This window comes from Poecile atricapillus, chromosome 3 (assembly GCF_030490865.1).
Source record: "Poecile atricapillus isolate bPoeAtr1 chromosome 3, bPoeAtr1.hap1, whole genome shotgun sequence".
Taxonomy (NCBI): Eukaryota; Metazoa; Chordata; class Aves; order Passeriformes; family Paridae; genus Poecile; species Poecile atricapillus.
The window spans coordinates 116,767,647-116,783,348 of record NC_081251.1 but is presented as its reverse complement, the minus strand read 5'-3'; the positions used below and the strand labels follow the sequence as shown (position 1 = coordinate 116,783,348).

General features: G+C 55.0%; 1 protein-coding gene across 1 annotated transcript; it reads left to right on the top strand.

Annotated features, from left to right (window-relative positions):
* Positions 1–5,583: 5,583 nt before the first annotated feature.
* Positions 5,584–15,562, top strand: LOC131576874 (superkiller complex protein 2-like). Its single transcript, XM_058833923.1, has 11 exons — positions 5,584–5,758; positions 6,722–6,821; positions 7,281–7,493; positions 8,448–8,558; positions 8,635–8,746; positions 12,146–12,264; positions 12,721–12,831; positions 13,687–13,795; positions 13,999–14,146; positions 14,435–14,545; positions 15,282–15,562. The coding sequence occupies exons 2-11, from the start codon at positions 6,798–6,800 to the stop codon at positions 15,343–15,345; spliced, it is 1,122 nt and encodes a 373-aa protein (XP_058689906.1). The 5' UTR covers positions 5,584–5,758; positions 6,722–6,797; the 3' UTR covers positions 15,346–15,562.
* Positions 15,563–15,702: the final 140 nt, after the last annotated feature.

The following is a 15,702-nucleotide window of genomic DNA, read 5'->3' as shown; positions in this document are numbered from 1 at the left end:
TCCAGAGACCCCTCCCCAAATTCCAGAGACCCCTCCCCAAATTCCTGAGACCCTCCCCAAATTCCACAGACCCCTCCCCAAATTCCTGAGACCCCTCCCCAAATTCCAGAGACCCCTCCCCAAATTCCTGGGATCCCTCCCCAAATTCCTGAGACCCTCCCCAAATTCCACAGACCCCTCCCTAAATTCCTGAGACCCCTCCCCAAATTCCTGAGACCCCTCCCCAAATTGCAGAGAGCCCTCCCCAAATTCCACAGACCCCTCCCCAAATTCTTGGAGACCCCTCCCCAAATTCCTGAGACCCCTCCCCAAATTCCTGAGACCCCTCCCCAAATTCCACAGACCCCTCCCCAAATTCCTGAGACCCTCCCCAAATTCCACAGACCCCTCCCCAAATTCTTGGAGACCCCTCCCCAAATTCTTGGAGACCCCTCCCCAAATTCCAGAGACCACTCCCCAAATTCCTGAGACCCCTCCCCAAATTCCTGAGACCCCACCCCAAATTCCTGAGACCCCTCCCCAAATTCCTGAGACCCCTCCCCAAATTCCAAGAGACCCTCCCCAAATTCCTGAGACCCCTCCCCAAATTCCACAGACCCCTCCCCAAATTCCTGAGACCCCTCCCCAAACTTTACAGACCCCTCCCCAAATTCCTGAGACCCCTCCCCAAATTCCTGAGACCCCCCCAAATTCCAGAGACCCCTCCCCAAATTCCTGAGACCCCTCCCTAAATTCCAGAGACCCCTCCCCAAATTCCTGAGACCCTTCCCCAAATTGCAAACACCCCTCCCCAAATTCCTGAGACCCCTCCCCAAGTTCCTGAGACCCCTCCCCAAATTCCAGAGACCCCCCCCAAAATTCCAGAGACCCCTCCCCAAATTCCAGAGACCCTTCCCCAAATTCCTGAGACCCCTCCCCAAATTCCACAGACCCCTCCCCAAATTCCTGAGACCCTCCCCAAATTCCAGAGACCCCTCCCCAAATTCCTGAGACCCCTCCCCAAATTCCTGAGACCCCCCCAAATTCCTGAGACCCCTCCCCAAATCCCTGAGATCTTCCCCAAATTCCAGAGTCCCCTCCTGAAATTCCACAGACCCCTCCCCAAATTCCACAGACCCCTCCCCAAATTCCTGAGACCCCTCCTCAAATTCCAGAGACCCCTCCCCAAATTCCTGAGACCCCCCCATATTCCGGAGACCCCACCCCAAATTCCGGAGACCCCTCCCCAAATTCCAGAGACCCCTCCCCAAATTCTTGAAACCCTCCCCAAATTCCTGGAGACCCCTCCCCAAATTCCTGAGACCCCTCCCCAAATTCTTGAGACCCTCCCCAACTTCCACAGACCCCTCCCCAAATTCTTGGAGACCCCTCCCCAAATTCCACAGACCCCTCCCCAAATTCCTGAGACCCCCCCAAATTCCACAGACCCCTCCCCAAATTCCTGAGACCCCTCCCCAAATTCCTGAGATCCCTCCCCAACTTCCACAGACCCCTCCCCAAATTCCTGAGACCCCTCCCCAAATTCCTGAAACCCCCCCAAATTCCAGAGACCCTCCCAAAATTCCAGAGACCCCTCCCCAAATTCCACAGACCCCTCCCCAAATTCCAGAGACCCCTCCCAAAATTCCTGGAGACCCCTCCCCAAATTCCTGGAGACCCCTCCCCAAATTCCTGAGACCCTTCCCCAAATTCCAGAGACCCCTCCCCAAATTCCTGAGACCCCTCCCCAAATTCCACAGACCCCTCCCCAAATTCCTGAGACCCCTCCCCAAATTCCAGAGACCCCTCCCCAAATTCCTGAGACCCCTCCCCAAATTCCACAGACCCCCCCAAATTCCAGAGACCCCTCCCCAAATTCCTGAGACCCCTCCCCAAATTCCTGAGACCCCTCCCCAAATTCCTGAGACTTTCCCCAAATTCCTGAGACCCCTCCCCAAATTCCAGAGACCCCTCCCCAAATTCCAGAGACCCCTCCCCAAATTCCAGAGACCCCTCCCCAAATTCCACAGACCCCTCCCCAAATTCCCCAGACCCCTCCCTAAATTCCACAGACCCCTCCCCAAATTCTTGGAGACCCCTCCCGAAATTCCTGAGACCCCTCCCCAAATTCCTGAGACCCTCCCCAAATTCCTGGAGACCCCTCCCTAAATTCCTGAGACCTTTCCCCAAATTCCAGAGACCCCTCCCCAAATTCCAGAGACCCCCCCAAATTCCAGAGACCCCTCCCCAAATTCCAGAGACCCCTCCCCAAATTCCTGAGACCCTTCCCCAAATTGCAAACACCCCTCCCCAAATTCCAGAGACCCCTCCCCAAATTCCTGAGACCCCCCCAAATTCCAGAGACCCCTCCCCAAATTCCAGAGACCCCCCCAAATTCCAGAGACCCCTCCCCAAATTCCACAGACCCCTCCCCAAATTCCTGAGACCCCTCCCCAAATTCCACAGACCCCTCCCCAAATTCCTGAGACCCTCCCCAAATTCCACAGACCCCTCCCCAAATTCTTGGAGACCCCTCCCCAAATTCCAGAGACCCCTCCCCAAATTCCTGAGACCCCCCCAAATTCCTGAGACCCCTCCCCAAATTCCTGAGACCCCTCCCCAAATCCCTGAGATCTTCCCCAAATTCCTGAGTCCCCTCCCCAAATTCCTGAGACCCACCCCAAATTCCTGGGACCCCTCCCCAAATTCCTGAGACCCCTCCCCAAATTCCTGAGACTTTCCCCAAATTCCAGAGACCCCTCCCCAAATTCCACAGACCTCTCCCCAAATTCCACAGACCCCTCCCCAAATTCCTGAGACCCCCCAAATTCCTGAGACCCCTCCCCAAATTCCTGAGACCCCCCCAAATTCCTGAGACCCCTCCCCAAATTCTTGGAGACCCCTCCCCAAACTTTAGAGACCCCTCCCCAAATTTCAGAGACCCCTCCCCAAATTCCTGAGACCCCTCCCCAAATTCCGGGGAGCCCCTCCCCCACCCTGGGGAGCCCCTCCCCCTCATTTTTGGGGTTCTGGGGGGGGTCTCACCCGCTCCCCTCCCCCCCCAGAGCTGCTGACGACCCCCCACGGGATGAAACGGGGGGTGCAGTTCCAGTTCCGAGGTAGGGGAGGGGTCTGGGGGGGATTTGGAGAGGGAGCTTTGGGCTCTGGGGGGGCTTTGAGGGGTATTTGGGGTCTGGGGGAGTTTTGGGGGGTTTTGGGTTGGGGTTTGGGGGATTTTTGGGGGGTCTTTTTGAGGGGGCTTTGTGGTCTGGGGGTTTTTTTGGAGGGATTTTGGTGTCTGGGGGGACTTTGAGGGGGTCTGGGGGATTTTGGGGAGGGGTCTTGGGGGGCTTTGAGTGGGTGTTGGGGGGGTTTTGGGATCTGGGGGGTTTTGGGGAGGGGTCTTTGGGATCTGGGGGGTTTTGGGGAGGGGTCTTTGGGGTCTTGGGGGTCTTTGGGGGGAGTTTGGGGGGGATTTGGGGTCTGGGGGAGTTTTGGGGGGGGTTTGGGGGGGCTTTTAGGGGAGATTTGGGGTCTGGGGGTCTTTTGGGGGTGTCTTTTGGGTCTGGGGGGGTCCCTGGGGGTTTTTATCCTCTCTGGGGGGGTAGATTTGGGGGTCTCGGGGTCGTTTCACCCCCCCACACCCCCCCACAAACGCCCCCTCCCCATTTCCAGCCTCGGGGGGGTCTCTGTCCCTGTCGGGGCTCCTGGAGACCGTCGAGCCCCTGGAGCTGGGGGGGGGTCCCGGCCCAGCCCGGGGGTCTCCCCCACCCCCCCCGGGAGGAATTGGGGAGGGGTCTGCGCCCCCCCCGACCCCCCCGCGGCGCTCGGACAGCCTGGAGGAGCTGCTGGGGCAGGTGGGAAATGTGGGGAGGGGGCTTGGGGGGGGTTCAGAGACCCCTCCCCACATTCCCACCCCCCTCAGCAGCAGAATGGGGAGGGGTCTCCTCCCCCAGTGCCCCCCCCAGAGCCCCCCGAGGAGGTTTTGAGGTTTTTTCCTCCCCCGACGCCGCCACCCCCGTGGAGGGGTTTGAGGAGCTGCTGCCGGACCCCGCCCACAGGGTGGGATTTGGGGGGTCCTGGGGGGGATTTGGGGGGGATTTGGGGGGTCCTGGGGGGGATTTGGGGGGGATTTGGGGGGTCTTGGGGGGGATTTCGGGGGTCCTGGGGGGATTTGGGGGGTCCTGGGGGGGCCCTGGGGGGTCTTGAGGGGGCTTGGGGGAGATTTGGGGGGTCTTGGGGTGGTTTTGGGGGTTCTTGGGGTTGGTTTGGGGGTTTTTGGGGTGGTTTTTGGGGTTTTTGGGGTGCTCAGAGTGACCCCCAGACCCGTTTCCCCCTCCCCAGTGGCCGTTCAAGCCGGATCCGTTCCAGCAGCGCGCGGCTGTGCCTGGAGCGCCGTCACTGCTGCTGGTGGCCGCTCACACCTCGGCCGGCAAAACCGCGCTGGCCGAGTACGCCATGGGGCTGGCCCGGCGCCACATGACACGGTGAGACCCCAAAATGGGGCTGGGGGTCCCCAAAATGGGGCTGGGGGTCCCAAAATGGGGCTGGGGGACCCCAAAATGGGGCTGGGGGACCCCAAAATGGGGCTGGGGGTCCCAAAATTGGGCTGGGGGTCCCTATAATTGGGCTGGGGGTCCCTAAAACTGCCCCAGGGACCCCAAAACTGCCCCAGGGACCCCAAAACCGTTGAGGGGACCCCAAAGCCCCCCAGTTTTTTTGGGGTGACCCCCCCGTGTCCCCCCAGGTCCATCTACACCTCCCCCATCAAGGCTTTGTCCAAGCAGAAGTTTCAGGATTTCCGCGACACCTTCGGGGACGTGGGGCTGCTGACGGGGGACGTGCGGCTGCGCCCCGAGGCTGCGTGGCTGGTGATGAGCACCGAGATCCTCAGCTGGGGAGGGGTCCTGGGGGGTCCTGGGGGGGCTTTGGGGGGTCCTGAGGGGTCCTGGGGAGGGGTTCAGGACCCCCAGGACCCCCCCCAGCCCCATTTCCTCCCCCCCAGGTCGATGCTGTCCAACGGCTCCGACGCCATCCGGGACCTGGAGTGGGTGATCTTCGACGAGGTTCACTGCGTCAGTGACGATGAGGTGGGGCTGGGGGCTCTGGGGGGCTCTGGGGGGCTTTGGGGGGCTTTGGGGGGCTTTGGAGGGGTCCTGGGGGGGCTTTGGGGAGCCCTGGGGGGGCTTTGGGGGGTCCTGAGGGGTCCTGGGGGGGCTTTGGGGAATCCCCGGGGGGTTTGGGGGGTCCTCAGGGGGTTTGAGGGGGTCTTGGAGGAGTTTGGGGTGTCCTGAGAGGGCTTTGGGGGGTTCTCGGGGGATTTTGGGGGGTCCTCAGGGGGTTTGGGGGCTTCTCAGGGGGGTTTGGGGATCCTGGGGGGGTTTAGGGGAGGTCCTGAGGATCTTTGGGGGTCTCTGAGAGGGACATGGGGGGGATCTGGGGGCTTTGGGGGATCTTGGAGGGGCTTTAGTGATCTCTGAGGGGTTTATGGGGGTTCTCAGGGGGGTTTGGGGGGTCCTGGGGGGTTTTGGGGGTCCCTGGGGTCTCTGGGGGTCCCTGGGGAGGTTTTGGGGGGTCCCAGGGGTGGTTTGGGGGTCCCTGGGGGTCTCTCAGGGTGTCTCTCACCCCGTCAGTCGCACCAAGCGTCGCTGTGTCCGTGTTCTGAGCACCCCGCGCCGCCCGGTGCCGCTGGAGCATTTCCTGTTCACCGGGAACAGCGCCCGGAACCGGCACCAGCTGTTCCAGCTGCTGGGCCCGGGGGGGCCTTCAGCACCCAGGGGTGAGACCCCCAAAATCTGATACAGATCTGAGCTGAAACTGCCTGAATCTGACCCAAATCCTGCCTAAATGTGACCCAAAACCTGACACAAACCTGACCTGAAACTGACCCAAAATCTGACCCCAAAACCTGACCCAAATCTGAGCTGAAACTGCCTAAATCTGACCCAAAATCTGACCTGAAACCTGACACAAACCTGACCTGAAACTGCCTAAATCTGACCCAAAATCTGACCCAAATCCTGCCCAAAACCTGACACAAATCTGCCCCAAATCTGACCCAAAACCTGCCCAATTCTGACCCAAATCTGACCCAAACCTGACCCTAAACTGACCCCAAATCCTGCCCCAAAAACCTGACCCAAATCTGCCCCAAAATCTCTGCCTAAATCTGACCCAAACCTGACACAAACCTGACCCAAATCAGACCCAAAACCTGACCCAAAACCTGCCCAATTCTGACCCAAACCTGACCCAAACCTGACCCAAAACCTGCCCAATTCTGACCCAAATCTGATCCAAACCTGACCCAAAACCTGACCCAAATCTAACTCAAAATCTGACCCAAAACCTGCCCTGAACCTGCCCCAAAACCTGCCCCAAAAACCTGCCCCAAAACCTGCTCCAAACTCTGACCCAAACCTGACCCCAAACCTGACCCCAAACCTGACCCCAAACCTGACCCAAACCTGACCCAAACCTGACCCAAAACCTGACCCAAATCAGACCCAAACCTGACCCAAATCAGACCCAAAACCTGACCCAAAGCTGACCCAAAGCTGACCCAAAGCTGACCCAAATCTGACCCAAACCTGACCCAATTCTGCCCCAATTCTGCCCCAATTCTGCCCCAATTCTGACCTAATTCTGCCCCAATTCTGACCCAATTCTGACCCAATTCTGCCCCAATTCTGACCCAATTCTGCCCCAAACCTGTCCCAAACCTGCCCCTCCCCTGTCCCAGGTACTACGCGGCGGTGGAGGCCAAGAAGGAGCAGAGCAGCAAACACGCGCAGAGCTTCGGGGCACGGCAGCCCACCATGGGAGCCCCCAACCCTGGGCAGGTACTGGGGGTCCCAGGGGGTCCCAGTGACCCCAAACCCCCAACCCTGGGCAGGTACTGGGGGTCCCAGGGGGTCCCAGTGACCCCAAACCCCCAACCCTGGGCAGGTACTGGGGGTCCCAGGGGGTCCCAGGGGGTCCCAGTGACCCCAAACCCCCAACCCTGGGCAGGTACTGGGGGTCCCAGGGGGTCCCAGTGACCCCAAACCCCCAACCCTGGATGGGTACTGGGGGTCCCATGGGGCTGGGGGCAGTTTGGGGGTCCCAAGGGGCAGTTTGGGGGTCCCACTGACCCTGTTCTCTCCCCCCAGGAGTGTGGGGTGTGGCTGTCCCTCCTGCAGACCCTCCATGGGGCTGGGGGCTGTTTGTGGGTCCCAAGGGGCAGTTTGGGGGTCCCATGGGGCAGTTTGGGGGTCCCATGGGGCAGTTTGGGGGTCCCCCTGACCCTTCTCTCCCCCCAGGAGCGTGGTGTCTGGCTGTCCCTCCTGCAGACCCTCCGTGAGCGGGAGCTGCTCCCGGCCGTCACCTTCACCTTCTCCCGTGGCCGCTGCGAGGAGCAGGCGGCCGCCCTGGGCTCCCTGGAGCTGCTGAGCGGCGCCGAGCGCGCCCAGGTCCGGCACTTCCTGACGCGCTGCCTGGCCCGGCTGCGCGGCTCCGACCGGCGCCTGCCACAGGTGGGGTCCCCGAGAGGATGAGGAGGGAGATTCTGGGGTGTGGGAAGGTGATTTTGGGGTGTGGGAGGGCAATTTTGGGGTGTGAGGGGAACAAGGAGGGCGATTTTGGGGTGTGGGAGGGTGATTTTGGGGTGTGGGACAGCAATTTTGGGGTGTGGGGAGGGTGATTTTGGGGTGTGGGAACGGCGATTTTGGGGTGTGGGAACGGCGATTTTGGGGTGTGGGAGGGCGATTTTGGGGTGTGGGAACGGTGATTTTGGGGTGTGGGACAGTGATTTTGGGGTGTGAGGGGAACAAGGAGGGCGATTTTGAGGTGTGGGAAGGTGATTTTGGGGTGTGGCAGGGCGATTTTGGGGTGTGAGGGGATGGGGAGGGAGATTTTGGGGCATGGGAGGGCGATTTTGGGGTGTGGGAGGGCGATTTTGAGGTGTGAGAGGGCAATTTTGGGGTGTGAGGGGACGGGGAGGGTGATTTTGGGTTGTGAGGGACGGGGATTTTGGGGCGTGAGGGACGGGGATTTTGGGGTGTGAGGGGATGGGGAGGGTGATTTTGGGTGATTTTAGGGTCCCACGGGGACAGGGAGGGCGATTTTGGGGTCCCACAGGGACGGGGAGGGCAATTTTGGGGCGTGAGGGATGGGGATTTTGGGGTGTGAGGGGATGGGGAGGGCAATTTTGGGGTGTGAGGGACGGGGATTTTGGGGTGTGAGGGACGGGGATTTTGGGGTGTGAGGGACAGGGATTTTGGGGTGTGAGGGACGGGGATTTTGGGGTGTGAGGGACGGGGATTTTGGGGCGTGAGGGACGGGGATTTTGGGGTGTGAGGGGATGGGGAGGGCGATTTTGGGTGATTTTGGGGTCCCACAGGGACGGGGAGGGCGATTTTGGGGTGTGAGGTGTAAAGAGGGAAGGGTTTGTACCTGGAGGAGGGGATTCAGCGCGTTCCTCCCCGCAGGTGCTGCAGCTGTCGGAGCTGCTGCAGCGCGGCATCGGCGTCCACCACGGCGGGGTCCTGCCGCTGCTCAAGGAGGTGGTGGAGATGCTCTTCAGCCAGGGGCTGGTGAAGGTGAGCGGGGAAAAATGGCACAGCCGGCTGTGGGGCACGGGGATCCCACCCCATGGCTGCCCCACGCCTGTCCCAGGTGCTGTTTGCCACCGAGACCTTCGCCATGGGGGTGAACATGCCGGCGAGGACCGTCGTCTTCGACTCCATCCGCAAACACGACGGGAATGGCTTCTGGGATCTCCTGCCCGGTGAGGGGCTGGATGTGGGGCTGGGGGGAGAGCGGGTGGGAACGTGAGGGGGAAATGGGGGAAAGCGGAGAGGGAAAATGGGAGAAAGCTGAGGGGAAAATGGGAGAAAGCTGAGGGGAAATGTGAGGGGAAAATGGGAGAAAGCGGAGAGGGAAAATGGGAGAAAGCTGAGGGGAAAATGGGAGAAAGCTGAGGGGAAATGTGAGGGGAAAATGGGAGAAAGCGGAGAGGGAAAATGGGAGAAAGCGGGTTGAGAAAATGTAGAAATAGGGAAGGAAAGAGTGAGGAGAAATGGGAGAAAAGATGGGGAGAAATGGAGGGAGGAGAGGTGCAGTCGTGAGGGGAAACGTGAGGGGAGAAAATGGGCGGGAAAACGTGAGGGGAGAAAAGAGCGGGAAAACGTGAGGGGAGAAAAAGAGCGGGAAAATGTGAGGGGAAAATGGGGGAAAATGTGAGGGGAGAAAAGGGGGAAACGGGGAGAAAATGGGGGGAAAATGTGAGGGGAGAACAGAGCGGGAATCCTGAGGGGAGAAAAGAGCAGAAACGTGAGGGGAAACGGGCAGGAAGCGGAGAGGGAAAATGGGAGAAAGCTGAGGGGAAAATGGGAGAAAGCGGAGAGGGAAAATGGGGGAAAGCTGAGGGGAAAATGGGGGAAAGCTGAGGGGAAAATGGGGGAAAGCTGAGAGGGGAAATGGGGGAAAGCTGAGGGGAAAATGGGAGAAAGCTGAGGGGAAAATGGGAGAAAGCTGAGAGGGAAAATGGGAGAAAGCTGAGGGGAAATGGGGGAAAGCTGAGAGGGGAAATGGGAGAAAGCAGAGGGGAAAATGGGGGAAAGCTGAGGGGAAAATGGGAGAAAGCTGAGGGGAAAATGGGAGAAAGCCGAGAGGGAAATGGGGGAAAGCTGAGGGGGGAAATGGGGGAAAGCTGAGAGGGAAAATGGGAGAAAGCTGAGGGGAAAATGGGAGAAAGCGGAGAGGGAAAATGGGAGAAAGCTGAGGGGAAATGGGAGAAAGCTGAGGGGAAAATGGGAGAAAGCTGAGGGGAAAATGGAAGAAAGCGGAGAGGGAAAATGGGAGAAAGCTGAGAGGGAAAATGGGAGAAAGCTGAGGGGAAATGGGAGAAAGCTGAGGGGAAAATGGGAGAAAGCTGAGAGGGGAAATGGGAGAAAGCGGAGAGGGAAAATGGGAGAAAGCGGAGAGGGAAAATGGGAGAAAGCGGAGAGGGAAAATGGGAGAAAGCTGAGGGAAAATTGGAGAAAGCTGAGGGGAAAATGGGAGAAAGCGGAGGGAGAAAATGGGAGAAAGCTGAGGGGAAAATGGGAGAAAGCTGAGGGGAAATGTGAGGGGAAAATGGGAGAAAGCGGAGAGGGAAAATGGGAGAAAGCTGAGGGGAAAATGGGAGAAAGCTGAGGGGAAATGTGAGGGGAAAATGGGAGAAAGCGGAGAGGGAAAATGGGAGAAAGCGGGTTGAGAAAATGTAGAAATAGGGAAGGAAAGAGTGAGGAGAAATGGGAGAAAAGATGGGGAGAAATGGAGGGAGGAGAGGTGCAGTCGTGAGGGGAAACGTGAGGGGAGAAAATGGGCGGGAAAACGTGAGGGGAGAAAAGAGCGGGAAAACGTGAGGGGAGAAAAAGAGCGGGAAAATGTGAGGGGAAAATGGGGGAAAATGTGAGGGGAGAAAAGGGGGAAACGGGGAGAAAATGGGGGGAAAATGTGAGGGGAGAACAGAGCGGGAATCCTGAGGGGAGAAAAGAGCAGAAACGTGAGGGGAAACGGGCAGGAAGCGGAGAGGGAAAATGGGGGAAAGCTGAGGGGAAAATGGGGGAAAGCTGAGGGGAAAATGGGAGAAAGCTGAGGGGAAAATGGGAGAAAGCCGAGAGGGAAAATGGGAGAAAGCTGAGGGGAAATGGGAGAAAGCTGAGGGGAAAATGGGAGAAAGCTGAGGGGAAAATGGAAGAAAGCGGAGAGGGAAAATGGGAGAATGCTGAGAGGGGAAATGGGAGAAAGCTGAGGGGAAAATGGGAGAAAGCGGAGAGGGAAAATGGGAGAAAGCGGAGAGGGAAAATGGGAGAAAGCGGAGAGGGAAAATTGGAGAAAGCTGAGGGAAAATGGGAGAAAGCTGAGGGGAAAATGGGGGAAAGCTGAGGGAAAATGGGAGAAAGCTGAGGGGAAAGTGGGAGAAAGCTGAGGGGAAAATGGGAGAAAGCTGAGAGGGAAAATGGGAGAAAGTGGAGAGGGAAAATGGGAGAAAGCTGAGGGGAAAATGGGAGAAAGCTGAGGGGAAAATGGGGGAAAGCTGAGGGGAAAATGGGAGAAAGCTGAGGGGAAAATGGGAGAAAGCGGGGAGGGGAAATGGGAGAAAGCGGAGAGGGAAAATGGGAGAAAGTGGAGAGGGAAAATGGGAGAAAGCTGAGAGGGAAAATGCGGGAAAAGGCAATTGGGAAAATGTAGAAATAGGGGAGGAAAGAGTGAGGAGAAATGGGAGGAAAGAGGAGAAATGGAGGGAGGAGAGTTGCAATCGTGAGGGAAAACGTGAGGGGAGAAAAGAGCGGGAAAACGTGAGGGGAGAAAAGAGTGAGAAACGTGAGAGGAAAAGAGAGGGAAAACGAGAGGGTAAAAAGGCAGAAAATCTGAGGGAGAAAGAGCAGCAAACATGAGGGGAAAGCATCGGGAAAAGCGACGGGAAAGGTGTGGGGAAAAAAGAGCAGAAACATGAGGGAAAAAGAAACACGAGCAGGAGAGGGCAGGAAATGTGAGGGTGGAAAGAGTGGGAAACGTGAGGGGAAAATGGGGGAAAACGTGAGGGGAGAAAATGGGGAAACGGGGAGAAAATGGGGGAAAATGTGAGGGGAGAAAAGAGCGGGAAAACGTGAGGGGAAAAATGGTGGGAAATGAGAGAGCAAAAAGGCAGAAAATCTGAGGGAGAAAGAGCAGCAAACATGAGGGGAAAGCATCGGGAAAAGCGACGGGAATCGTGAGGGGAAAAAAGAGCGGAAACATGAGGGAAAAAGGGCAGAAACGTGAGAGGAAAAGGGCAGGAAATGTGAGGGTGGAAACAGTGGGAAACATGAGGGGAAAATGGGGGAAAATGTGAGGAGAGAAAATGGGGAAACGGGGAGAAAATGGGGGAAAACGTGAGGGGAGAAAAGAGCGGGAATCCTGAGGGGAGAAAAGAGCGGGAATCCTGAGGGGAGAAAAGAGCGGGAAAACGTGAGGGGAAAAATGGTGGGAAATGAGAGAGCAAAAAGGCGGAAAATCTGAGGGAGAAAGAGCAGCAAACACGAGGGGAAAGCAGGGGGAAAAGCGACGGGAAAGGTGAGGGGAGGAAGGGCAGGAGCCGTGAGGGGAAGAGCGGGAGGATCCGTGAGGAGAAGACGCCGGCGGCTCTGCGTCCCCACAGGCGAGTACACGCAGATGTCGGGGCGCGCCGGCCGCCGCGGGCTGGACACCACCGGCACCGTCATCATCCTCTGCAAGGGAGCCGTGCCCGAGCTGTCGGATCTGCACCGCATGATGCTGGTCAGTGCCTGACGTGTGTCCCCGCAGTGTCACTGCCATGTTCCCACCGTGTCACCGCCGTGTCACTGCCATGTTCTCACTGTGTTCCCCTCGTGTTCCCCCCGTGTCCCCACAGTGTCACCGCCATGTTCCCACCGTGTCACCGCCGTGTCACTGCCATGTTCTCACTGTGTTCCCCTCGTGTTCCCCCCGTGTCCCCACAGTGTCACCGCCATGTTCCCCCCGTGTCCCCACAGTGTCACTGCCATGTTCCCAGTGTGTCCCCACAGTGTCACCGCCATGTTCCCAGTGTGTCCCCACAGTGTCACCGCCATGTTCCCCCCGTGTCCCCACAGTGTCACTGCCATGTTCCCAGTGTGTCCCCACAGTGTCACCGCCATGTTCCCCCCGTGTTCCCGCCGTTTCACCGCTGTGTCCCCGCCGTGTCACCACTGTGTCACTGCTGTGTCCCCACAGTGTCACTGCCATGTTCCCACCGTGTCCCCCGATGGCTTCGGCTCCCAACGGTCGCTCCCCGGCGCTGGGTCCAGAGCGGCCCGAGGAGGGGATGCTCTGTGTGCCGGAACGGTGAGAGGTGCGGGCGGGTCGGGGGGACTTTATCCACCGAGTATATACCTGGAAGTATAATGATGATCAAAATAGATATTAAAAAATATTGAAGATAAACGGGCTGCTTGGTTTTTATTTAGTTAGAGGCAGGGTTTTTAAATAAATAAGAAAAAAATAAATAAAATATTTCAAGAATGAATATGTAAAGGTATAGAGAAATATATATATATATATATGTAGGCATAAAAATAAGTAAAAATAAGTAATAGAAATATATGCATATATATTGATTTATAATCTATAATATGATTTCTGTACGTATAGATGGTAATATGATATATTTTAGGATATGTTATGTGTTATGTATATCAACAAGGTATATAAATCTGATAAAAAATATATATTAAAAGATTTTTAAATACCGTTTAAGATAAAGGGACTGTTTGGTTTTTATTAGGTTTGCTTCGGGGCTTTTAAATAAATACTACAAAAATAAAAACATAGAAATGTATATTAAATATATCAAGATATAGAGATATGTGCAACCAGAAAAGTAAAGAAATAGAAGTAATGCAAATATATACAAACAGGTTTATGTTTAATCTATATATATACATTATATTTATTTAATAGATGTATTATACATATAATAAATATATATATAATTAAAATGTATATAATATATTTAATATATAATAATATATGTATACATGTTAAAATAATATATTTTGATACTTTATATATTGTGTGTTATATATAAATGAATATAGTATATAAATTTAAACACATGTTGTGGAAATAGATGTTAATTTTTTCTTTTTTATTATTTTCATTGTTTTGGTAAGTTTCTCAGAGGCAATCCTCCCGTTGCAGCTGCTGCCAGCACTGAAAACCTGTGTGCTTCGTGGTGTCCATCGCCCAGCTGGCAACGATTCCCTGGTGTTTGGTGCATTAAGTCACACCCAGCTGTGTGGGATGGCAGGTGAGCACATTGCCCGAGCCTTTTAGCTTTTCTGGCTCACACACAACTTCCTTTCCTTTTTTATATGGAAATCAGGGAAGAGGGTAGTGTATATTAGTATATTAGCATTTCTAGCAGATTTTTAACTGCCACTGATGATGCCCGTTCATCTTTGCAGTGTGGGTTTTCATGCTGACAAATCCTCTGCTTTGCCTTCTGCTCAGAGTCAGGTGGGCCCTTTATTGAACAGATTTATCTGCTACAAGGCTACGCAGAAGGATGGAAAGGAGGAACACAGGGGGAAAAAAAAATAGATGAAAGGCCATGCATTGATCACCTGATGTACTCCAGAGACAAACATGGCTATTACAGGTAACATGGAGCAGCCCTTCTGGCCTTTTCAGTTGTATTCAGAGAGACGTTTGCCTGCTGTGAATATCTGGGTGCTTGGAGTTCACTCTGATTTTAACAAGCCCATCAATAATAAAACATTGTATTGATAGAGCAAGATCTCGTTCTGTAAAGTTGTTGCTCCACAGAAAAGCAGCATAAAGAAGCTAGCTGGATTATTTGTATGATATGTAGCTTTTTTAGGATGTTTTGTTCTTTATATGGTGTTCATTTCAAATACAAGCGTGTGAACTTTGTGTTCCCTTTTAGGGGCTGGTTCTGGGGTAACAAGGAAACACAAGGCCTAAACACCTCTGGCTTGTCTGTCCAAGGATCTGCCTCAATTGTGGCTCCCATCCTTCTGAAGAACTCTTCAGCACAGTGAGTTACCTTCTATAACTATTTATTGTTGTATTGATGTTGTGAGACCTCATTGCTGGGTGAGAAGACCAGGGGAAATTAAAGGCTGTATGCCACTGTTACTTCCCTGAATTCTTGTACTCTGTTAAAATCAAAACAAAAGGGATTTACACTGTAAGAAACACTTAAATGTAAGTTAAGGTAAAGGTCACAGTGCTAAAACCTAAGAGCAGATAGCCTTGAGCTCCTTTATATTCCTACTCCTGCCTCCAGGGTATCATCAGCTATCCCCTAGATCTTGCAGTGGAAGAGATGCTGAACCATCAGCTGTTCCATATTCTACACCACGTGTCTTTTTACCATGCTCCTCTGAGAAGCATCTCTCCCTTCTCTGTTTCTTTGCAGACAAGAAGGGAGAAATTGGGATTGCCTTTGTTCTTTTGCCTGTTAATAAAAAGGCCGCTTGTGGCTGTGTGCAGTGGCAACTGCATCACAGAATCTTAGAGGTGATTATTCGCAGGTTAAGGAAATAATTCCCTTTTTTGTCACTGCTGCGCTGAATTTCATAGGCGTGTGTGTGGCTCGATGCCTAAGATATTTAAAGCAGGTTTTATTCTTACAGGGGTTTTGCACACTAAAGTGTGCGCCCAGGTTTTGTTTCCAGAAGTGAGGTGTAGCGCTGGGTGTTTCATTTGGTGTGTTACTTGTTCTGTTGTGTCAATAACTGCAGTGTCCTCCCTGTGCCTGTGTATTGCAGGGGCAGTCGAGTGCTGGTTATAAAGGTGGTGATAATTAGGAATAAGCTGTTCAAGCTTGGATAAATGTTTAGAAATCATTGCTTAGATATTGCTGTGTAAAACGCTCGCTCGCGGTGGGAGAATTCTCCAGGGTCAAGCTGTTCAGGTATGTGCAGTTTATTATATGGGTAAAGAGAGGGGAGAGCTGTGTCCGCCACCAGCCTCGGCGTCCACGTGGTCCGGGGGAGGAGGGAGAGAACGGGGAGAGCAGGAGAGGAGAGGATGGAAAAGGGGAAGGAGGGAGTAAGAGCAACAGAGGGAGAGCGGGGGAAACCAGGGAGGGATAAGAGGGGGGAGACAAGAGAGGGGTAAGAGGGGAAAACCCAAGAAGGTAAGAGTAAGAGAGGGAAAGAGTGGAAGAGGTAGGAGAGGGGGAGAGGG

Coding starts and splice junctions, on each gene's coding strand:
- LOC131576874 (XM_058833923.1), top strand. CDS start 6,798: ATGGGAGCCCCCAACCCTGGGCAG. Junction 14,147..14,434: donor GACAAACATGGCTATTACAG/GTAACATGGAGC, acceptor GTTCCCTTTTAG/GGGCTGGTTCTGGGGTAACA. Junction 14,546..15,281: donor CTGAAGAACTCTTCAGCACA/GTGAGTTACCTT, acceptor TGTGTATTGCAG/GGGCAGTCGAGTGCTGGTTA.